At 41.0% G+C, this 25109-nt stretch overlaps 1 protein-coding gene across 8 annotated transcripts in view; it reads right to left on the reverse strand.

Annotated features, from left to right (window-relative positions):
• The window catches only part of mybpc1 (myosin binding protein C1), a 41212-nt gene that overhangs the window by 5951 nt on the left and 10152 nt on the right, over positions 1-25109 (reverse strand). For 2 of the 8 annotated variants that reach the window (XM_017716345.1, XM_017716347.2), the window contains exons 4-32: positions 24075-24332; positions 22295-22378; positions 20790-20840; positions 20141-20182; positions 19163-19204; positions 18303-18413; positions 17988-18136; positions 17775-17892; positions 17628-17679; positions 16872-16928; positions 16367-16375; positions 14305-14468; positions 14062-14194; positions 12997-13005; positions 12410-12534; positions 12145-12250; positions 11190-11356; positions 10860-11025; positions 10366-10472; positions 9856-9992; positions 9352-9511; positions 8894-8998; positions 8541-8729; positions 6294-6428; positions 5261-5428; positions 4940-5028; positions 4645-4840; positions 3398-3537; positions 3132-3291 (exon numbers count right to left, since the gene is read on the reverse strand). In XM_017716345.1, the coding sequence (XP_017571834.1) occupies positions 3132-3291; positions 3398-3537; positions 4645-4840; positions 4940-5028; positions 5261-5428; positions 6294-6428; positions 8541-8729; positions 8894-8998; positions 9352-9511; positions 9856-9992; positions 10366-10472; positions 10860-11025; positions 11190-11356; positions 12145-12250; positions 12410-12534; positions 12997-13005; positions 14062-14194; positions 14305-14468; positions 16367-16375; positions 16872-16928; positions 17628-17679; positions 17775-17892; positions 17988-18136; positions 18303-18413; positions 19163-19204; positions 20141-20182; positions 20790-20840; positions 22295-22378; positions 24075-24332 (3429 nt within the window). The remainder of the gene's footprint in view (positions 1-3131; positions 3292-3397; positions 3538-4644; positions 4841-4939; positions 5029-5260; positions 5429-6293; positions 6429-8540; positions 8730-8893; positions 8999-9351; positions 9512-9855; positions 9993-10365; positions 10473-10859; positions 11026-11189; positions 11357-12144; positions 12251-12409; positions 12535-12996; positions 13006-14061; positions 14195-14304; positions 14469-16366; positions 16376-16871; positions 16929-17627; positions 17680-17774; positions 17893-17987; positions 18137-18302; positions 18414-19162; positions 19205-20140; positions 20183-20789; positions 20841-22294; positions 22379-24074; positions 24333-25109) is intronic. The other 6 variants (XM_017716350.1, XM_017716349.1, XM_017716352.1 and 3 more) reach the window with 4 other exon arrangements.

The following is a 25109-nucleotide window of genomic DNA, read 5'->3' on the forward strand; positions in this document are numbered from 1 at the left end:
AGAATCGGTGACAAAGGGCAGCCCTGACGGAGTCCAACTCTCACTGGGAACAAGTCTGACTTACTGCCGGCCATGCGAACCAAACTCCTGCTTTGTTTGTACAGGGCCTGAATGGCTCGTAGCAAAGAGCCATGTACCCCGTACTCCCGAAGCACCTCCCACAGAATACTCCGGGGAACACAGTCGAATGCCTTCTCCAGATCCACAAAGCACATGTGGACTGGTTGGGCAAACTCCCATGAACCCTCCAGAATCCTGGAGAGGGTGAAGAGTTGGTCCAGTGTTCCACGACCAGGACGGAACCCGCACTGCTCCTCCTGAATCCGAAGTTCAACTATAAGCCGGACTCTCTTCTCCAGTACCCCTGCATAGATCTTACCAGGGAGGCTGAGGAGTGTGATTCCCCTGTAGTTGGAACACACCCTCCGGTCCCCTTTTTTAAAAAGAGGCACCACCACCCCAGTCTGCCAATCCAGTGGCACTGCCCCCGATGTCCATGCAATGTTGAAAAGGCGTGTCAGCCAAGACAGCCCCACAACATCCAGAGCCTTGAGGAACTCAGGGCGGATCTCATCCACCCCTGGAGCCTTGCCACCAAGGAGCTTCTTAACTACCTTAGCGACTTCGGCCTCAGTAATGGACAAGCCTATTCCCATGTCCTCAGACTCTGCCTCCTCACTGGAGAACGTGTCGGTGGGATTGAGAAGGTCCTCAAAGTATTCCTTCCACCGCCCAATGACGTCTTCAGTCGAAGTCAGCAGCACACCATCTCCACTATATACAGTGCTAGTGGCACACTGCTTTCCCCTTCTGAGTCGCCTGACGGTTTGCCAGAATCTTTTCGGAGCCGACTTAAAGTCACTTTCCAAGGCCTCACCAAACTCCTCCCATACACGGGTTTTTGCCTTGGCGACGACTGAAGCCGCAGATTGCTTTGCCTGTCGATACCTGCCAGCTGCCTCTGGTGTCCCACAGGCCAACCATACCCGGTAGGACTCCTTCTTCAGCTTGACGGCATCTCTCACCTGGGGTGTCCACCACCGGGTTCGAGGATTACCGCCCCGACAGGCACCAACTACCTTACGGCCACAGCTACAGTCAGCCGCTTCAACAATGGAGGAACGGAACATGGCCCATTCTGAGTCTATGTCCCCCACCTCCCCCGATATCTGGTCAAAGTTCTGACGGAGGTGTGAGTTGAAGATCAATCTGACAGGTTCTTCTGCCAGACGTTCCCAGCAAACCCTCACTATACGTTTGGGCTTGCCTGGTCTGACCGGCATCTTCCCCCACCACCTGAACCAACTCACCACCAGGTGGTGATCAGTTGACAGCTCAGCTCCTCTCTTTACCCGAGTGTCCAAAACACATGACCGCAAGTCCGATGACACGACTACAAAGTCAATCATTGAACTGCGGCCTAGGGTGTCCTGGTGCCATGTGCACTTATGGACATCCTTGTGTTCAAACATGGTGTTCGTGATGGACAAACTGTGGTTTGCACAGAAGTCCAAAAACTGAACACCACTCGGGTTCAGATCAGAGAGGCCATTCCTCCCAATCACACCCCTCCAGGTCTCACTGTCATTGCCCACGTGAGCGTTAAAGTCCCCCAGTAGGACAATAGAGTCTCCAGGAGGAGCACTTTCAAGCACCCTTTCCAAGGACTCTAAGAAGGCTGGGTACTCTGAACTGCTGTTCGGTGCATAAGCACAGACAACAGTCAGGACCCGTTCCCCAACCTGAAGGCATAGGGAAGCTACCCTCTCGTCCACCGGAGAAAACCCCAACATACAGGCGCCGAGTCGAGGGGCTATGAGAAAGCCCACACCTGCCCGCCGCCTCTCACCTGTCCAGCCCCTCTCAAGAAGATTGGACCCAGAGCCCAAGCTGTGTGTTGAGGTGAGCCCGACTATATCTAGCCGGTATCTCTCAACCTCGCGCACCAACTCAGGCTCCTTCCCCGCCAGTGAGGTAACGTTCCAAGTTCCAAAAGCCAGTTTCAGCAACCGAGGATCAGAACGCCAAGGCCCACGCCTTCGGACACTGCCCGATCCACAAAGCACCGAACCCCTACTACTGCCCCTCCCATTGGTGGTGGGTCGATGGGAGGGGTATATATATATATATATATATATATATATATATATATATATATATATATATAAATCCAATATTTATGAGCCATTCTTCTGAATTAGTTAATTAGTTCAAATCATGACCCCACTGTAAAAAAAAGATTTCAAGGAAACAATAAAGTATTCCTAGGTATTTATAAGGTTTCTGTTATGATCTATGTAAGCTTATGCCATTAACTGAAATATAAAATTTGCAAAATGTTTTATTGAAAAATAAAATATTTCATTGAAAATATTACAACCATATCAAATGTTAAAACTGATAAATGTTATTGTTTATACATATATATACATATGCACATTTTGAATCTGATGCCAGTAACACGTTCCAATAAAAGGCTGGCACAGGGCAACAAAACACTGGTAAAGTTGTGTAATGCTAAAAAAGACCTGGTGGATAATTGTCAACAAGTCAGTAACATGATTGCATGTAAAAAGTGCATCTCAGAGAGGCCGAGTCTTTCAGAAGTAAAAATGAGGAGGGGTTCACTACTCTGTGAAAGACAGAGCAAAGAGGTTTAGTCTAAAACCCAAGTTAGTTAAAAGTCCCAAATGTGTTTTGAACCAATTCAGAAGAATGATCCCTTTATTATCTCTTAATCCTCATTAAAGACCTTCTTCAATATTGCACAGTTCAGGACTTGAGTTACAGATGTGGAGTACTTGTTTTTACCAACAACTACCACTGGACACCGGTTAGTTGTCTGGAACAAAGCAGACCACTGAGGGACGGAGAACTGTTAATTCAAGGGGGACAACAAACAACTTCTATTACACTTCCTTTTCTGAACTTTACAGATTCATAAAAGCTCCACTCAAATTCACTTCAGCCTGGGTTAAAATCCAGTGCTCTATAGGATATTTTGTTAGGTGCAGGATTTATACTACTAACCCTTTGCAAAGCCGTTTAAACTGAGTTTAAACCAACAGTTAACTTACACAGATTTAGACCACTGCACCAAAGAGCTGCCCAACCGTGGAGTCAGGACTTACCCTCCTTCACAATGACTGCACTGTCTTTAGTGATGGTGGCACTCTCGCTCAGGCCCACCATGTTCTCAGAGAAGATCCTGAAGAAGTACTCGTTGCCTACCACCAGATCACTGATAGTGATGCATGTGCGGTGGTAGTGCTCCACGCATGTGTACCACTCCTGTTCCACACAAGCACATAGACAAAATACAGAATATTTGTTTAAAATTGTAACAGATGTAAAATAAACCAGGAATAGACCAGGAAATAAGAAAGGTTTTTTGTACCATCGTCTTTTTGTCTGCCTTCTGTATGGTGTATCCTGTTATGGGGGCATTGCCATTATCTTTGGGTGGCGTCCAGTCCAGAGCTACATTCTCACCCCAGACCTCCTCAATTCTGACACACTGGGGAGGACCAGGAAGGTCTGATTGAGAGAATGTCAAAGAAAAATAATTTGTCAGCTTTAGAGCCTGTTGTATTGTCCAACTGCAGAAATGGCCTCTAGCAGAGTGGCAACCTGCTACAGATCCAACAATGATAGGTAGTTATGAAAAGATTACTATATTATTATATATACCCTCACCAGCCACTTTATTAGGTATAACCAACTCTAGTAAAACTCTAGTACTTCTAGTAAAACGTTGGACCCCCTTTTGCCTTCAGAACTGCCTTAATTTTTCGTGGCACACTTTCAACAAGGTGTTGGAAACGTTCCTCAGAGATTTTGGTTGGTTATTTGAGTTCCTGTTGCCTTTCTATCATCTGGAACCAGTCTGCCCATTCTCTTCTGACCTCTCACATCAACAAGGCATTTTCCTCCACACAACTGACCGCTCACTGGATATTTCCTGTTTTTCGGACCGTTCTCTGTAAACCCTAGAGATGGTTGTGCATGAAAATCCCAGTAGATCAGCAGTTTCTGAAATACTCAGACCAGCCCGTCTGGCACCAACAACCACGCCATGTTCAAAGTCCCTTAAATCCCCTTTCTTCCCCATTCTGATGCTCGGTCTGCACTTCAGCAAGTTGTCTTGACCACCTCTACATGCCTAAATGCATTGAGTTGCGGCCGTGTGATTGGCTGATTAGCTGTTTGTGTTAACAAGCAACTGTAATAATAAATAATAAAGTGGCCGGTGAGTGTATATCTATTACTATGTAAAATATACACAGGGCCTCCTTTACTGCTTCTCCGAGGTTCATTCAGTGTGCAGTTCAGATTGGCTCCAAAGTGCTTTTTATGGGTTTGTTTAATCGGAGTAAAGATAAGATGCATCCGATATGTGACCTTTAGTCCTATTCAAGTGTTTGTTCAAAAATGTAGTTTGTGACATCAATTCTCAGTTAAATCAGTTAGATCACTTTCTTTAACTAAATGTACAACAGCACTGAAAAAGTCACATGCATAAACAACAGAAACAGACATGTTTTTTCATTGTTCTTAAAGGGTTGATCAGAGTAAGCCAAGTATAAAGAATACTCAGGATGTCATCTGCTGTCCAAAGCTTAAATGGCAGAGTAACTAGCTCACCGACTATCTGGATGTCCAGAACGGCTGTGTCCACATGGTTCTCCACTTGCACGGTCATATCATATTTCCCAGAGTGCTTGCGCTCAGCCTTACGGATGAAGATGATGCTGTCACAGTCTGAGTTGCGGATGTTGATCTGTGTGGGGTCAATAGGCTGGCCGTCCTTCAGCCAGTTAACTTTTGGCCTGGGTTTGCCCTGTGGACAGACCATGCATCCCTTAGCATTATTCACATTGAACGTAAATAAAAAAAACTTGTTCAACTGAGCTTCTGGACTTCTGGACTGCTACATTACCAGGAATGGCACAACAAGGTTGACAACTTCTCCGACTTTGCGCATGTATGTCTGCTTCAAATGCCGAGGTATGCGAATCTTCGGAGGCTCTGAAAGATACGAGCTTCATATCAGCTGCACCACTTAGCACTTACATATTAAAAAAAGTTCTGATAACACTTTTGGGTGAACTATGAACAATAAAAGGCTTCTATAGGCAGCCATCAAATAGCTCTATTGGAAATAAACTCAGAGCAGTCTTATTGTGAAATATATTCTTCAAACCTTATTTAGACATTTTTATTACGCTTAGCAGTAGATCCAGTGATTAAAGCAGCTTACCAATAACCTCTTTGACCAGAATAGAGTGCTGTGTGGTGCGAGGTGCGCTGGGTCCAGCAGCATTAATAGCTTTTACTCGCACTAGGATCTTGGCTTCCCGAGTCAGACCTGTGATGGTGTACTTGGTTTTCTCTGTCAGCTCTTTATTGGCAAGTATCCACTCATCCGCTGTGGCAAAAACAGTGTAGTTTTAATATAATCAGATTTTAAAATCACTATCACAGTCATAACTGATCATTTTTTCTTAAAATTAAATGATAGTTTTTAAAGGGGTCCTATAATGCTCATTTTACATGCGTATAATTTTATTTTTGAGGTCTGCTAGAATTGATTTACAGGCTTCAGTTTTCTCAAAACACAATATTTGTCTCACACTGTACATCTCTATTCACCCTCTCTCTCTCTCTCTCTGTCTCTCTCTCTGAAACCCTCTGCTTTCAGCACTGTATTTTTAAGCCCTGCCTCCCTATAAGCCCAGTGCTTTGATTGGTCAGCTCGCCCACACTCTTCTGACTGGTTGGCAGAGCAACATCCTGCTACACGTTCCACCCTCACACCACTAGGGCATTTCAGGCAGCTGAAAAAAGTGGTTTCTATGGGAGAGAGTTATTACCTCTACTTTGGGCTTTACAACTTTACAGACTGTCTACGTACATTAAAAAACGATATAAACTAAAGGAAAAAGGGGAAAAAAAGGAAAAGCATGATAGGTCCCCTTTATTGATGCAGATTTCTTGAATTGATCATTTTGACATAATAATCTCATATTTACTAGCAAACAGTTTATACATGAATATACAGATATGCTTCTGTTGGAGAAGGTTAAAAACCTTTTAGCTTTTTTTAAGTTTAACTTAAAAACTAAGTAACCTGGTTGCCTTTAAGTTCATTGAACTTCAAATAGGTTGACTATTTGCAAGCAAAAAAGCAGATTATTTTTATTAGAAGTTCAATTAAATCAAAATAAAAATTTTAACTTTTTTTTTTCAAGTGTATGTGGTAGAAATGGCTAAGATCCCTAGAGCTGCCTCACATCCTTCCAGACAGTACTCCACTTGGTACCCATCTAATCCGGCGGCACCGATAGTGTCTGGGGGGCGCCACTTCATCGTCACAGTTGTGTCTGTGACATCGTCCACTACAAGCATTGTAGGTTCACTGGTGACAGCTTGAAGAGAAGATAGAGAGTCAATGGTAATACAGCAGCGCAAACAAAATAGTATAGTTTCAATAAAACTTGTTATATTATCTGTTTATATACCCAACAGGCAGTCAGTATACATAAAATAACAAAACCTCTATTATAATGTGTGCATCCTCTGCATGAATTGTATATGCATTTATATATCTCTTGATATTCTAGGACATCATTAGTAAAAAAAAAAATATAAACACATACATAAATGAAAAAACTGTGCCCTTCAATAATAAATATGACTACACAGACACTCATGTTCTCATACCAGGGGCATGGCTAAAGGGGGACAGCTTTCTTTTATTCATGAGCCCTTTTCCACCCTTACATAAGACTAAGAGCTCTCTTTTGACCAGCACAAATTTTCATCGGCTGCTATCACCATGGCAACATTTACACAACTGCATGCCACCATCAGTCAGGTACTCTCAGTATTTTATATAATAAGGCACAGAATTAATCTTTTTTCAACATCAGCCATTAAACATAGCATTACTTGGCTCAGCTGTTGTGGGAACATATCTGAGCAGCCACACTCCCCAAACATCTACATTTTATTTTACAGCATTTTGCTGATGCTCTTATCCAGAGCAACTTACAGTTTGATCATTTTACAGAGGTAGGCAAAGGTGGTGTTAGGAGTCTTGCCCAAGGACCCTTATTGGTATAGTGTAGGGTGCTTGCCCTGGTAGGGGATTGAACCCCAGTCTACAGTGTAGAAGGCAAAGGTGTTAACCACTACACTAACCAACCACCATCCGCCATTGTCCATCTACACCTTCGCTGTGAAAAGGTATGTGGTTAATTAGCTAGTATCCACCATCAAGGGTACAAATTTGGTCTAATAAGTAGGGGGGCCAATGTCAGGAGGGTATACCTTGCATATAGTAATTCAAGCATAAAACTAAAAAAAAAAAGCTGTAGTTACACTTAACATATCAATATCTCATGCTTTATATGTTAATAATTAAACACAAAAATAAATGAACTGCAATAATGATACCATACATATTCAGTATAAAGATTAAATTGTGTTGCCTATTACAACGGCATTTTTCTTTCCATTGTGTCTAAAATTCTTAAGTTGATCTGCATGTTGCTATAAATTTTTTAGCAAAATACCCCAAAAAACTGTACTGTAGCATTCTTTTTGTCATTACTTATTATACCTAAACAAGACAGCAAACTATTTTTGGTTCGATTAGTTTTAAATTCCTTTTATAACGTAACCAACATAATGGTTATGTGTCTGTGCATCTCAGCTGTGTACTTTTGCTGATGTTTAGACCCCAAAAGCATATCCCCCACACCTTGGTTTTCTACCAGTGCTTCCCACGATGTGCTGATAGGTGCTGTGGTAACTGGCAAGTTAAATGTGAGGTACGCAATTGTATGTTATGTTTAAATTTGGAATTAAGTTAGCTAGCCAGTGGTTCTCAACCTCACTATAGCAATGTCTCTGGGATATAATACTAGCTAGCTAGCCCCCAGCCTGTAACCAGACACCTCCAGAAATGAAATTCTGGCTACAACCACTGGCTAATATCCATATCACACGTGTGTGTGTGTGTGTGTGTGTGTGGGGGGGTCCTCCATTTATCTCTTTGGCATCTTCTTTCAACATCTCTTTATGCCATGTTTCTCTATTCTTCTTCTTCTCCTCATGCCCAAAGTATGACTGGGGCCAAGAAAGGACCTGATCTCCTAAACCTATAATCCTCAGATGATTTGGCAGCCATCATAAAGACATATTTAATATCCTCTAAATCTCAGGCTTGCGCAGTAGAGGTCAGAGTGAGAATACTTTGGATGCTGGAGTCTGCACGGCAACAGCTGCAAAAGGGGAGACCCAAGGGCAAGCTCAGATATGGCGACTGTGTAATGGTGTATCTATAGTGTCGCCGTCTCCCTTGATGTGATCTGCCAGGATTGAGCACCATTATCTTACATAATGAGACAAAGCAGTTGTGACATAACTAATCAACTAATCTAAGGAACTCGTTGACAATGTTGAGCAAACTGAGGTATGGAGCATGTGTAACTAACAGGCCACAGCAGGGCCAGGGGGATAAAAGAGGTACTCACCAAGGGGAACAAAAGGTTTGGAGGGTTCGCTGGGTTTGGACACACCGATGGCGTTCACAGCAAAGATTCGCACCTCATACGGCACTCCCTCGATCATCTTTTTAGGCTCAAATGTGGTCTCTTTGCAGAGGTCAAAGTTCAGTCTCATCCACCTGGAGCTCTGCTTCTTCTTCCTCTCAATGAAGTATCCTGAGAAACACAGCCGCACAAGAATGAATACAGATATGACGATGGGAAGCTAAGGTTTAGTTGGCAACTTTAAGAGTAAAAGACGTTTCCCTTATTAATCACAGTTATATCATTATCTTAAATATGAGAGTGTGCTCTGGTGTATGAATCTAATATCCTAATACCTAAGATAGGCGAACCACCATCATAATAAGGAGGATCCCATGTCATTGAACACCAGTCCCCACCAACTGTAGGAACCAAAGGAGCCCCAGGGGCATCAGGGATATCTACAGATCAAAGAACAGCAATTTATCAAACACCAACAGCAATTTTCTGTTGAAAATAATAATAATAATAATAATAACCAAATCGCATGGACAATGACTTCTAGAACACCAGAATAATGATTCCCATCCTCAGCTGTTCTTCAGTACTACCATCTCTTAACAGGAAGCAGATTAAGTAACTGAGCCCCTATCCCTCACACTGTGTCACTAATCACTAATGTAGCGGTAAGCAAACAAAAAGTGGCTCTATATTTATATTAAAATTTTTGGAGATGCAATTTTGTATTATTAGGTCTGTACACATTTCAGTGAAGAATTAGTCTTCTTACCCTCTTATTAGACATTTGCCTTACCCACAACCTTGACCTTAACACTGGCTGTGTCCTCTCCTGCTTCATTCTGCAGGACAATCTTGTAGTTTCCAGTGTCCTCTCTCTCTGTGACATCAATAGTGAGGCAGGTGTGGTCAGAAAATGTCTCTGCACGAACCCGACTTCCCGTGTCAAGAATGACCTAAACCAGCAAACAAACACACACATGTATAGAATCAACCAAGGCAATGAGTGTTTTTTCATTTGAGTTTGAAGACAACAACGGGAACAACTATGTTATGTACTTCATTCACCCTACAAGGGAAATGTGTTATGTTTTGCAGCCTATGCCCAGTCTGGGATCAGCACAGCAGGGCCAGCAGAGCAGTGCTGGCTGGAACAATGGATGGCACAACCAGGAATACTCAGTCAGTCTAGGGATTTGAATCCATGACCTTCCGGATGCTGGTTCACTCACTACCGGCTACCCCCAACTATCTCTAGGACACCAGTACAAGTCCTTCTGTACTCTATAGTTCCACTTACCCTCTCTCCCTTCATCCACACCACTCTGGGAGCAGGCTCTCCACTGATGGGGATCTCCAAACGCAGTTTGTTTCCTGCCACTACAGTGACAGTGTTGTCTGGAGCATTCAAAGCCTCCAAATGCACTTTAGGAGGATCTGAAAAAACAATCAAATGGATGGAATTTCACCTGGTGCAGCTGGTGTAGTTTAGAGCAGGGTGTCTTAATCTTATCTGCATAAGGCAAATGTGGCTGTAGGTTTTGAATCCAGTCAAGCAGAAGCAAATCTGATTTCACTTGATCAGTTGGTCTTTAAATTTGTATTATTTATAAGAGGCTCCCAATGGTTAGAAAGAAAACCTGCAACAACACTGCAGAGATAAGATTGGTGATCCTGGGTTTAGACCAATTCTTCTTTATTCATTTGAGCGCTCAGTAATCTTCTCATGAAAGAGTCCATGCAATAAGATATCGAGTGCATTGAGATGGTCAAATGAAATCTATTTAAACAAGTTGGACATATTTGGTACCTATGATGTGGACTTTGGCGCAGAGGCTCTGTGAGTACCCTTCTGGCACAAAAGTGTAATCTCCAGAATCATGAAGAGTGCAGCTCTCAACTTCTATTCTGTGGTTCCTGTCAAAGACAAAGAAGAAGAGGTTTAAGTGGTAATTTGATAATTATGTAGACATGGCAGATGTTCAGCAGATGTGGTTAGACCAGTGGTTTTCAAGATAGTCCTCAGCGCCCACCAGTTAATCCACATTTTTGCTCTGTTTCAACTTACAACACATACAACAAAGGTGGACCTCCTGAAGAGCCCTGAGGACCAGTTTCAGAACCACTGGGTTAAACTTTGAGAGTAAATTTTAGGTGTGACCAAAGCTGAGTATGTGTAACAAATCCTGGCGATTCTGATTAGTCATTATGTGTGTGGAAATACAAAATGCTAGTTAAATTAATGAAATAGGGCAGGGAGCCTGAATAAGACAGGCTGAGTGACTGAAAGCTGAATGACTGTACTTGGCTCGGTGCAGAATGGTGATGCGTTCACTGGACTGGATGAGCTGTCCGTTCCTATACCAGCGCCCTGGAACATTTCCAGGCAAAATCTCACAGTGCAACTTCAGTGGCTGGCCCAAAAGTACTGTTACATCCTGGAGATCTTGCAGAATCTTCAGAGGCTTCACTTAATCAGCCAACAGCATGAGACAAGGAGTAGACAAAAACAGAGATGGAGAAGAAGTGAGCAAAGAAATGGATGGCTCATTAAGCTTCACAAAGTGAATACTTCTATATAACTTAAGGTCAGTAAAACTGGATCTGCATTAGTAGTAGGATGATGGTACGCACAGTCCACTTGGACACGGGCTTCAGAGGTGCCCCCAGTGGCCATGAGGGAATATGTGCCTGTGTCCTCTTTCATGGCATCATCTATGATCAGCCAGTGCTTGGTGCCTTCACTTTTCACACGATATCTTGAACGCACTCCAGTGGGAACCTCCACCCCATTCTTCAACCTACCAGGGCAAGATAAAAAATGATAACAGTTCTTAACATATAAATAATACATGCAACTATACTATTTAGCTGGAACGATATACATAAGCCTCAATAAGTAAACATAACATTTTTCAGTATGTTTTTTGTCCATCCTTCGCCTTAAGTACAGCTTTTTGTATTCTTCTTTGCTTTCATTGCTTCAGAAAGCCTTTGGGGTATTCTTTCACACCATCAAAGTTCAGTCATAGAAGTTGTATTTTCTGTTTCTCACAGTCCAAGTAATCCCAAACACATTCAGTGATATTGAGGTCTGGACTCTGGGGTGGTCAGTGCATTGTTCTAAAAACACCAGCAACTTCTTCATTTGATTTGCAGAATTTCTTCTATTTTGTCTATTTCCTTTTCTCAGTAAGGGCTTCTTGACAGCTGCCCATCCTTTCAGACTCATAGTGCATAGAGTTGTTTTTCTCACAGGGGAAAGATGGACAGAAACACTTGTGTGGTTTTTTTAGATCTAATGCAGAGTTGAGTTTTATTTATACTCCTATCTCTCAAAAATAAAAGCTTAAAGAAATGGTGACAGTTAACCTTCAAAAGTCAAAAACGTCTGTTTTTTTTTTAATATCTTTTTTTCTTTGGCCTTGTCCATCCTTACATAGCTGTATTATCTTATATTTAATATCCTCTGAAATATCTCCCTCTTGACAGGAAAATAAGTCAATGAATGGTGGTCTCTAACTTTGCACAGCTCTGTAGGTGATTAGCTTTCCGCCTTCCTCTCTTTCAAACACAAATATATGCGCACCATTTAACCTGTGCCCCTTCCTCTGACACCTCACACTCCAACTCGATCCGTTCATTAACTGTAGTGTTCACAGGCTCCAGCTCTTTGACAATCTTCACTGGCAAAACTGCACGAGAACCAGACAGAGACAAAGATTTCACCTTGCACACATGGGGTGAGTAAAAGTTGTTTGAAACACTATTTATCAGTCAATTATCATTAAGTAGTTGTAAAAGGGATGCATGAATTCATTGCTCAGTCTGAATACAAGTATGGATAGACATACCTTTCACAAACAGTTCAGTAGAAGACTTCTCATCTCCTGCAACCACTGAATAGGCAGCGTCATCATTCATCTGACAGTTGTTGATGACCAGGATCCGCTGTGTGCCCTTGTGCTCAAAGATAAACCTGCCCAAGTAATTCATTATTTCAGACACTGGCAATGCATCTGGTAGGCTATTCTAAGTTTCTTGTGTTTATGGGAAAATCCTATATTGCATAAAACAATGTGTTTCTGTTGGGTCTAAAGCTTAATTCGGTGATTCAGTGGAAATTACAATATTTACAAGTTGTAGCAAAGAACAGTATAATGTAGCCAAAAATGTTAGTTTCTGTTGCATTTTAAGAAAAAGTAGGCTGAAATACCGATGAAATAAACATAGCTAGCTACACACCTAATGATAACTATTTTAATGACAATTTAAGCAGTAGTGATGTATTTTATAGATCAATGAAGATCTATAAGGTCTACAGATTGCAGCATGCTTTATTAGTCTGACGAGGCCACTGCACACCAGGACCAACACTATCTAAGTACAAAGTGGGGCCAATGTCACAAACAGTTTGAGACTTATTGACATGCAGACTTACTTCCTATTACTTAAGGCCAAAAGAGGACCCAGAATGGAACCGGAGCGCAGGATGGAAGAGGTGGAAGTTATGGTGCATAGATGAAAGCACCACAACACAACAGGCAGAATTGGACAGGACAGAAAGACAGAAAGACATCATGCCTGGAACAATTCAGGCTACAGCAGCCATTGTTATAAAGACAGACAGATAGATAGATAGATAGACAGATCCTGTGACAACAGACAGCATCAGAAAAAAGGGCAAGGAAGTTGCACTAACCATCCAGATGGCTTTAGCGTAGTTTGGCTTTGAACAACTACTCAGGAACTGTGCTGTGAGTTTGATTTAATGAGAAAATCCATTTTTAGCAGTCCAAAGCAGTTGTGTCCATGCATGGTCAAATGCACTTCACGACAAATTATAGTCAAAAAATACCCAGATCTTCTTGTTATTGTTACCTACAGTTCACAGATTTGCTTAATTCAGACACAGGCTGAATACAGAGTGACATAGTCAGCGGCTTCAGTGCAATAAATGTCTTCAGAAATTCAATAAAAACAAGATGTAGTTGTTGTTGCAAAGCCAGACTCCATTAAAGTCCTGTAAAGAAGGTAGTGCCTTTTCCTGCACAGTGAAGGACCTGTCGTTAATAACAAAGGATCATTTTTTTTCATGATACACAACATTTCCAATTCAAAAGTAGCTCAGGACCCTCACATTAGCCTTGAAATGCATAATGCATGGGACATTTTGGCAATGAATCGTAGCAGTACTGTTTGTTGGCTGTGTGTAATGGTTCACTGCAAGGTGGTCTTGTAAAAGCCAGTGAAAGGACGTTGAATTAATGTGATTCCGAATGCTTATTTTCAGAACTCTTTAGGTGTCCAATATGAGACCAACTAACTCACATGAACCATTACATCTGGGTCCTAAAGTAGCACAAGATACAGATGAAGCCTCAGCAGAACCGCACCACAAATCAAACACATTTTGTGGGAGAATCCCAAAAATGCCTTTCATTTGTGAAAATAATGGGAATAAACAGCATGATAGAAAGAAAGAACAATAAAAGAAGTGACTTACTTAGGAGTGGGACGGATCTCTTGGCCATTTTTGTACCATTTCAGATCAACCGTTGGGTCAGCCATGTCCACTACTAATCTTATCTTCCCACCTTTGTCCACCTGATATGCAGGCTCCAACTTCTTCGCGAAAGCTACAGAGAACAGTGTAAGGTGACGCGTGATGAGAAAGCTGCAAGGTCGCGATTGAACTGAATCTTTTAGAGCACTGTCAAATGTTGTGTAACATCTGAGAGAAGTGCACCTTCACTCTTCTTCTCCTCCTTCTTTGTCTTCTTCAATCTCCTCAGTAAGCCTCGGAGGTCAGTGATGCCATACATGAAGGCAATCTTCTCGTACTCATCTGGCCGGGCATTTTTCAGGATCTCCCACACATCCACCTCTGGCACCTCCTCCTGCTTGGGTTCTCTGACACCATCAGAGCAGAACAGTGTCAGTTTAGCAGCCACCACCAGGCTCTCGCAACATGTGTTGAGGAACCAAGATGCTGGCTAACTAAAACGCTAAGTTGGATGACTGTGTTTAAACATGGAGCTTTGAGTTCTTGGAGGACTAGAACTTTAGGCCTCAATATCAAGATGTACTTGCTGTGGGTCTTATTTCGTTACCTATTCTTTTGTAGTTCCTCTGCACATGTTACACAAAGAGATGGGCGAAAGAAAACCTTTCCTTATGTGGGTGTCACTGGTTAACTATATGAGGGTTACATAAGATCTATGGGAGCGACACATACGGATTCAGCTTTGAGGTACTGGTCAGGGTAACCCTATCATGAAAGGGATATGTGGTGTTTGACAGAAGGCAAGGGTCAGGGATTTATTACCAGTCATGAGTCGTTTATGGTATATCTTTTTAAAATTTAGAGAGTCAGTTCTAAATTATGATATCAAAGGGGATTTGTCAGTGGAAAAGACATGATTATCTGAATGTTCATGGTAAGATTAATAACAGCTATGAAGACTTCACTGTCAGTAGCTACATAAACAAAAACATTATCATGTGGATCATGTGGATGTGGATTATCATGGCTTCATGATGGTGAGGTAACATGATCTTCAGTTTATGAACAGCTGTCTTATCTGTTATTTTACACATTAAAAAGCCCATCACTTTGCAAAGGTCCTATTGAAACAAACTCTAAGGAAAGGGTTCTCTGGGGTTAGAGGTTTAGGGGTTTATTAAGTGTGAATAGAGGGGTTAGAGCATGTTTTCAGAAAGTGAGAAGTTCCAGTTAGTCATCAGCATGCCAATCAGGCCTTTCTTTCACAGACATTGTGCTGGAATGTCCGGAAGATTTGAGGCGAACAGCACAAAATTATTATTTTCATTTCTTCTAATGTATTTCAGTTTCTGCATATAGTCAGGCAAGTATTAAGGACACTAAAAAGATTATGTTTGCAGTTGAATTTGTGTTTTCATTTTAATTGATAGTAATACATTATACATATACAAGCGTAGCGATAACACTATTTCGCAGCTTCATTTGGAGGTGGTCCACCAACTACTCATAAATTACTGGAAAACTGTGCCCTTTGCTTCAGTTTGTCTAAAAGCATCACACTTTGCAGCTTCATATCTGATGACGCTGCAATGCTGCAACAGAGGCTTTTGGACAAGAACGACACTACTGGGAAGTCTGCTTGTCTATTTAGTCCTCAGAAAGATTCCTCACTTTCTAAAGTCTTTACAGTGATTAATGACTTTTCAGCTATTACGTGGTCTTATTTCTAATAAGCATCAATCAGTATCCCCTCTATGAGTGTCTGCCTTAAACACTGTTGGTGTTGCTAGAGATGCACAATTGGAATTGCTACATTTTCGCTCCAAACATGAAATAAGATGTAAGATGTAAATAATGTGAGGAACATAAATTATGCCATAGCAATAATACTAAATAGGCCTATTTAGAATGGAAGCATGTAAAATTCCAATTAAGGCCCATTTAAGAGTAAATTTGTTATTTGTACTACTTGTTTGGCTAATAAAAAGTGTGAGCTACAGTTTGTAAAAGTCTAGTAAAAATCTAAAATGCACTGAAATGTCTTAGGGTAGATGTAAAGCCATTTAGGCACTAGTGTGGGGCACTAAAGGCTTAAATCTGAGAAGCAAAGTGCAGTTTCCATGATTTCTGAGTGTTTCTGGAGCTTTCATGAATGCTGCCTTTAAATGAAGTGTTACCAGACTACAGTAGGCCAACACTCTTGCTTGTCCAGTTTCGATAGCTACAATCCATGCTTGGTAAGCTATGGGATTACGGTACTTACCGAGAGTAAGGTCTAATTTAATTCCCTACTTTCTGTACTAACCTGGTGTTTCTGAATATGTGGGGAAGAAGAAGAGACAAGCCAAAATAAATGTGGAATTTAATTTCTGTGAATGGAGTATCTTATGTGCTATTCACCGAACAGAAGAACATAAAAGCACAACCCCAAAAAATCAATCTTCATTTGTGGGGGGAAAAAATCAAAAATGTGATAAAAATGCTGTGGGCCAAACAGGGTTTGATGTTCATTGGTTGCTTACATCTTAATAATGATGAACATTATCACATCTAAATAATGTGAACATATAAGTACTGAACATATTTAACATGTCATTACAGTACTTACAGAAATGTAAAATGAGACAAAATATTATTGAAAGAACTAATTTGGAAAGATGAAAAAACATGTATTAACTTTGTCTCTTCTCTAGTTAATAAAATTGAAAACGAAAAAGAAGAAGACACCCTGGTAAGGGCTTAAAAAATAGGATAAGAAAGACAAAAAAGGAAAAACTTGATCCCCTGAAGGGGCAGACTGTGGATCTCACCTATGCTTGAGAAGCCCACTAAAGTCAAGCTCCCCTGCATCGTCCTGGCCTTCACTGCTGTTGTTAACAAGGAGAGATTAATGGACAGTCATTTAAAAAGACAGTCACAAACACTGGAATAAAAAAACAACGCAACCAGGGCCTCTGCCTGCAATCTATGCATTAGCACCAAGCAAACGCATGATTGAAGGCTCACACAAAAGCCTTTCGCTTTGTCGCTGAGAGCACTGTCAACAGCATCGAGCGAAGTGGTTTGTGCACAGCCTATGAAGAGCCGTCCAAAGAGACTCATGACCGCATTCTTACAAGAGTGCCTTGCAGACATTTTGTGAGAATGCTATGAGCCGGGATAGTGTGCGTTGCTTTCTGAAACATCACTGGGAAAGAGGTTTCCAAACGCAAGCGTTGGTTTGGATGTTTTCTTGTTCGGTCGGTGGTTCATTTGTTGATTCATATATTTGTAATTCGTTAATAGTGAACACTGTAATCCTGAACTTCATCAAACCATGTTCCAACACTGGTTTGTGGAGGATTACAGAGACAGAAGTTCAATTTTAACTTAACAACCACAGCTTGTTCAAGGTTGTTTCCATGACAGCAGCGTCAAAAATTGACTTAAAAAAGGTTTGGATGTTGTTTTCATCACATCCCAGCAAATCAGACTAAACCGATGTGATTTGCTTTGTTTTCTTCTTCTATAAACAGTTTATTATGAGAATGAAACCAAGCAAGGTCAGGTTAAGAGTCTCTCGTTACCTTCTTTTGAAGGCTGATCGAATGTCAATGCTCTGAGACACCTCCGGAACGTCTGTGAATAGAAGAGAGCAGAACCTCGTTTCAAAACGTTCCCTTCGTTAATCGTCTGAGAAGATATTACTAAACAATTTGAAGCAGAAGACAAACCTTTGACCTCCAGATCAAAAGAGCAGCTGTCAAACTTGTCCTTATAGGTGACCTCACATCTGTAGTTTCCAGCGTAGTTCTCCTTAGCCTTGATGATGTGCATCTCAAATGTGTGAATCTGCAGCGGCAATAAGTTGAAATGTGTAGAATTGCTCAGTAAAAGTGAGAAGCATTTGACTGCTGACAGAGCGTCCATCCCGCACATATCATTACCTTGGTGAAGCGGTCAAAACTCTCCTTTAGCTGCAGATGCTTCCCTGTCTTGCTGGCCAGATCCATCCATTTCCCTTTGAACCATTTGATAGCTGGTTTACGAAGCAAGTCCTTGGCCTCTACCTTTGCGATGAAGGTAATGTCTCCACCTTTGAAACATTGGTTTGGTTATAGCCTTTGGAGAAAAGCCCCAAATGGGTATTTTTGTATGGAAGGATGGACAACCTGGGACCTCTTTACATACATTTACACCAGGCACTGAATTCTGGAAAGCACTGGAGAGGTTACCTTAACTAGATTCAAAAGTTTACCAACCTACAGAGATGGAGCCACCCTGGGGCTTCTCAATCAGTAAGGTAGAGAGGGGGGGATTTTCTACTTGCTTGTCAATATCCTCGGGCGGCTGGCCATCCCCCAAAGACCACACTACAGAGAAACCGGAACATTATCACCAAAGGAAACGTTCAGTGAGAGACAGATACAGGCCCGTACACAGGTGACACACACAGGCGACAAAGACATACTTCATCCCACCAAATATGGAGATGCTCTCAGACATACACACAAAAAGCTGCCAGCTGAGAACACAGCATTTAGCGACATGGAAAGCGTAAAGATGCTAGCAACAATCAATCATGAATCATTAACCTGTAAAAGGGGAAAAAAGAGGCACATTGTTAAAACATCCAAAGACATACGGTGAAATCTGTAAAGGAACAAATGATGAAATGTCTTTGAATTCCACTTTTTGATCTGTAAAGGCTTCAGGTAGTTTCCTTACGAGTATATCCTAATTCACACAACCAAAAATTCCGGCTTATTTTGCTTTATACGCTGCAATTACCTCTCAAGAATCTGATCATTTTCCCATGGCTTATGAAAAAGGGGAGACTTTCCAAAAGCCCCATAGCTTCCTACAAGCAAAGGCAGAGTTCAGCACTATGGTGTTTCAGGAAACCTTTTCCATACAGTACACTAGTTCTGGCCAAATGAACCTGGGCATGGAGTGCGTTAGTCAGGTTCCATTCAACCAGCCATTCAGGAAAATGAACTTAAGTCATTGTTATAAAATCTCTGCTCTTTCACCTTGTGTCACTGGGTACAGCAATACAGATTCTCAGTGTTGTGTGGATCTTAAAGAAGAATTGCTGCTGCTTTTATGGCTAAAAGATTACCTGAGTCTTTTCTCCCCTTGGCTGACTCAGGGACGCTATCATCTAAACAGAGACAGAGAGAAATTTTTACAGCATATTATGGTTACTGTGAAATCCAGCGTAGCAGACACATGTTAAGACATGCTCACATAAAGGAAGGGCATGCAGTCAGGGAAAGATACGGTCTTTGTCAATTCTTTTGCTCTTGGTTTTGGAGACATATTTGGGTTTTTAGTTTACCCGTGTTCATAGCTTATTTACACAAAATATGCAAATGTGTCTTTAGGCAGATCTGCTTTCGCATACGTAGACATTTATCAGGCAAGACAAGTCTAAAAGGACAATATGTAGTTGATGCGTTTACAAGTACAGTGTTTAAAGAGGAAGTTCCCCAATTTTTCAAAATGTATGCATCATTTCCTTATTAAGGTGAAAAGTCATTCCGATTTTTTATTACTGGCGTAGGTACATGCATGGCATTGTGAGGCAAATTGCACACAAAGAAAACCGTTTTTTAGATTTACCGCTATTTTACCATCATCAATGCAGCAATAAATCTTCATATCTACAAACTGGTAACTTTACAGTAGGAAAAAAAACCTTAACTTTCAATGGAAGTTAAAGTGATATATTTTTTTCCAAGTAATGTAGGACCAGTTCTATTAGTCCAAAAAATTAAACACAATATAGGGGGACCATGGGGTTTTCAAGTTACACAAAAAAAAAAAAAAACTACAAAAATTAAGATTTTTGTTCAAAAGTAACAATATAAAGATGACATCTGTAGGTTCAGTAGTTGTTTGTGATAGTAAATAAAACGGCAATTCCCCTTGGCACTACACATGTATTACAAATGATCGCATCTACTCTTCAGTCAAACTTAATTGAGAACCACACGTAACCCTAATCGTATCTGAAGGGTTCCACTTGCAGGCATTGATTTAATTAAGTGTCTTATTGTTTCCACTGTCAGAAGTTAAGTGATAAGAGAATTCTTACTAGGTAGATCAACAGAAAGTTTCTTGTGTGTGCTGCCATCCTCTGGAAAGAAAACACAGGGTTATTAATTGACATCTGCTGCTGTTTCACAGATAATTAATTCCAATCAATTCAGAATTCAATTACGTGAACTGTACTCGACGTTTCCACCTGACTACTGTCGAAGTGTGACAAAGACCTAGAACGAGTGTTGTAAACATTGAAGTGCTCTGCGATGATAAAATACACATATCACTTATAAATATGTGTACACTTACACATACATATATGTATATTCATCCACTATGAATATTTTTGATATGTGTATATGTGTAGAAGCTATGATCATGTGTGATGATCATCTGGACCTTTATATGCACATATATAAAGGTTATGCTTGTAGGAATTTTTGACCAAGCGTCCAAGGTGACAAACTTGTACTGAATGTATGCCTGAATACATACATTAAGTAGGATCAATAGGCTAAAACTCTTCAAGTTTGAATTGCCTTACAATGTTTCCCTCCTTCTCCTCTTTTCAGTCAATCCAGGCCTGTTACTGATGCTCTTTACGGCACCAGATACAACAGAGCTGCTCTACCATTTCCATGATGAAAGCCTCAGTGAAGGGAAAAGTGGCATGGAGTAGATGAATTGCCATGGTTACCAACCTGATGGGGGAGGAGGTGATGGAGTGCTGGCAGTGATATCATCATCTTTATCTGCAATAAAGGTGGAATTGACACACACCCCCCTGTCACTGAGCTCCACATTAACAAAACACCAACACAACATGCAAAAGCAGACAAAATGACAGACATGACGTCTATAGATATGACCACGTTTGGCAGGGTAGAGCTGCACTATAGCACTGAGGCAGCGATTCGAAGAATGAAAATAGCACTTGCCAACACTTTCGCATTAGGGATGTGCATTCTGACTCATTTTGAAGTGTCCTTAAGAGTTAATGAATTGATTACTGGTAAACCGTAGGGAAGAAAAAGCAACAACAAAATAGGAATCTATAAATCTCAGACAAAATTAACACCGGAGTGTAAACTTTTTAGATGATAGAACTGGTGTTAAGTAGCTAAAATCTGAAAGCATGTTTCATTATTCAAACATGAGCAGAGGGAAATCGATATGTCTTTTTGCTAGATGAGGAGCAGAGGCTGCCTCTTCAGATGAGCTAATAAGCTAAATCTATACCTAACCGGTACGATGATTTGTCAGGGAAATAGAATTTCATTATTTCTAGCCTAGTTAGCGAAAAAGCTGAGCCAGAGCTGGCCATACTACTGCTGCCAGTCACATCTAACAATGTGTCCCAGGCAATACTTACATTGATCTCATAATCCCAGGCTAATTACATACAAAAGCTTATTTTTCAGTAACTATAGGAGCTTCAATGTAAACTGATTGAACTATTCTCAGGTTATAGAGATGTGTAATAAATCCTTGGGCCCTGGCCATCAAGCAGTTAAGGTGCTCAGGTTTCATTAGAGCAGTATGTAATATATATATATATATATATATATATATATATGTTCTCACAAATACAATCAGAACAGCCCTGTTAAAGCATAAAATTCCTGAATTATTAGCCTGATATTTTCTTCCTGTTTTGTAACACAGCAAACATCAGAGTAGTGATTTCAGTATTAAAATTGTGACACCTCCAACAGTTAACCGAATACTCGTACCTCTGCACATCCCTATTTCGCATGACATGATTTTGTAAAGCTAACAGAAATATGAGCTGTGAAATGAGATGATGCAGCAGCACTATAACTGCTATAACACATGCTTGTGGGCCAGCCAAGCCAGATGGCAATCCATGTGTTGTGAATGAAGGAAGATGTGCTTTATGCTTATGGCCTAACTACCTAAAGGAGCAATGGCTTTAAGCGATGTGATAAACAGAGCAGAGCTTTCTACCACACAGACGTGAATGGTGGCACACTTACAGTGCTTGAATGATGCCATACACACAAATACACAGTGGACACATATATAGGCTGGCCTATGTCAGCCTCTATAGCACACAGTCTTCAGTCAACACAGACATAAGCATACAAATGCTGAAGTGCTGATATACACTCACGCAAAAATACTTACACACAAGCACATACGGAGTGAAAACAGACAGACAGGTATACTTCACGCAGTGTCAGACCTTTGAGGGCAGGGGGAGGAGGGGGAACCACCATGACTATCGGGACCGTATCAGCAGCCATCACTGCATCATTCATTGGTGGTGCTGATTGGGACAAGGCTAACGAATGTTAGTACTCTCTCTATCTCTCTCTCTCTCTCTCTCTCTCTCTCTCTCTCTCTCTCTCTCGCTCACCTCTCACACACACATATAAAATATTGCAGTTTATCACATCTTGCCTCTTTATCTTGTACATAGCATGACCAACATTTTCCACTGTCAGATGATTCAAGTAATCTCATTTAGGGGTGGTTTTCTGGACATTAGATGTAAAACAAGAAAAAGGCTGAGCCTAATTACTGTGTTTTTGATTACTGAACTCCAGACTATATGGCCATATGCACATGCAGGTCAAATGGCATGTGCTGTTGATTTTGTTAATCAAAATAAGTCCACAAATCTTCTACAGAGGACACACTGTACGTTTTAATATACAGTTACTGCTTATTTGCTGAATTCAAAATATGGGGGAAAAAAAAAACATAAAATGTGCTCAAAGGTTATGGCACCTTTTTTTGTATAGTTTTTTTCCGTAATATGTTCAACTGTAAGCAAATAAATAAAAACAGGTCACCAAAATGTACAGAAGAATCTCATATGTTCACTGTAGACAACGTGCACAAATTCATTTGACCACATTTTGGCGTACAGCTGTTTGTGAAAAGAACAAACAAAAATAAGCAGATAAATAAAAAATAATATATAAAGAAGGAAAATTAGGGTTGTATACAAAATGGTCCCAACACATGTGCATTCAATATGTATTACTTAAAGCATCACATAACCAGTGTCTGAAAAACCACTCCTTCGTTTAGAATGTTCTCCATGTACGTCCCATGGTCTGTATCACAATCCAAATAAAAGTAGCCATATAACAGTTTTGAATGGGGCAAAATATGGAGATAAAAAGTGTATGAAGCAGATGGATCCAGGATTTAAAGAGCACAATCTTAGCTGCCAGCAAAGCATTAGACAATGCTTAGTATTTCCTTTGTTAGTTCCAGCATACGCTGTCATACTCTACCTGCCAGGTCGGCAAAGATACTTGACTTTCCCATCATGGCAAACAATGCTTCAGCTCAGTGCATCATTAATATAATGACCTTATACAAATCTGCCAGAACAAAACACAGCAAATCTCCACTTTTTTCATATCACTGAAGACAGAATGAACAGTATGAAGAGAGAGAGATTTAAAAGGAAGCACTGCCTATAGGATGCAGAAAGCTGTGGTCCTGAAGACTGAGCAGTATTCATGGTATTACAGCCAACAGCACGTCAAGAACATTTAAAACCTTTCAAAACGTTAAATTCATTTGTTATTAAGGACAGCAATAACAAAAGGTTAGGAAAGTGTTTGCCCTTCTCTAACTTTTTTTAGTGCTATCAAGTGAGCTTAGGATATGATAAAAGGATTTTCTAGCCAATAATAATGACTCTTACCCCCAAACTTGCACTTGGAGAACTTTCGAATGAGCATACATTTAAGTTTTATAGCCAAGAAAAGGTCATTACCCGCATGGGAAGCTATTTTTAACTGCTTTGAGTTTTATCTCTGCTTTACACTCCTGGGGGGATGTGACATTTTGCTGCTAAACAACAGTTGATATTTCATGTTGATTAGGCCAAACCTGTAGAATATACAGTCATGCTCTTGTTTTGGATTACAAGATACTTTGTGACAGCAGTGTTATGCATCATGCTTTAAATGTGTTAAGATCAGAGGCTAATCAGTACTCACCAGGGGAGTGAATGGGGGTCTCCTCCTTAACCTCACACACTTGTACCACCTTAACATCTTGTTTGGGCTCTGGCTCCACCTGTCCATGCTCTACAGGCTCTGTCACTATAGGCTGTGGCTCTGTGGCCTCTGCCACTATTGGTTGCGGCTCAGTGACCTCAGTTACTATTGGCTGTGGCTCTAGGACCTCAGGAACTACTGGCTCTTGTTCTGGTACAGTCACTATGGGATCTGGATCTTTGACCTCCACTGCAGCCTCTGCACAGGCATAGCAAACACAGCCGACTACAACAGCAAGCCTTCCGCCTGGGAGCACACATCTACATAAAGCCGCACACAATTGCAAACAGCATGCAGGGCATAGATGCAAAGTGGCTAGCTTTACGCTTTATGAACAGTTTTGAATTTAGCATTTTAAAATTTTCTGCTTGACATTTTTTAAAAAAATCATAATTTAATTTGTTATTTTTAATTTGTTATTTAACTTTGGTTAATGCCCTGCGATGGACTGGCGACCTGTCCAGGGTGTATCCTGCCTTCCGCCCGAAGACTGCTGGGATAGGCTCCAGTACCCCCCCGCGACCCTGACGGAGAAGCAGCTTAGAAAATGGATGGATGGATAGATGGAACTTTGGTTAATAGAAAGTACCGGAAATGTGCTAGGGTAGTTTCTTGTGTCCTGAGACTTAAAAATAAAGCCAACAATCATCCTATAGGAACTGGAATTGGAATCAGCCATACAAATGTATAATTGGTGCATCCCTCTTATACACTATACACTTGTACAAGATAAAGGTAAATATTAGATACAAGTACAAAGGATACAAAGGTACAAAAGAGATGACCTTTGATATTGTATATTTTGCAGTTCTTTTCTATTTTTCGAGCTCCACACTAACAGTGCGCATCCACATGCACTTCATTTCCACATTCTGGATCCATGTCTGCCACTGGTGGGCCTTTCTATGTCACCTCTGTTATGGAAATGAAGAACTGTATTAATGAACTGTCACACAGATGCTTAAAATGAGACTA

This window comes from Pygocentrus nattereri, chromosome 11 (genome assembly GCF_015220715.1).
Source record: "Pygocentrus nattereri isolate fPygNat1 chromosome 11, fPygNat1.pri, whole genome shotgun sequence".
NCBI lineage: Eukaryota > Metazoa > Chordata > Actinopteri > Characiformes > Serrasalmidae > Pygocentrus > Pygocentrus nattereri.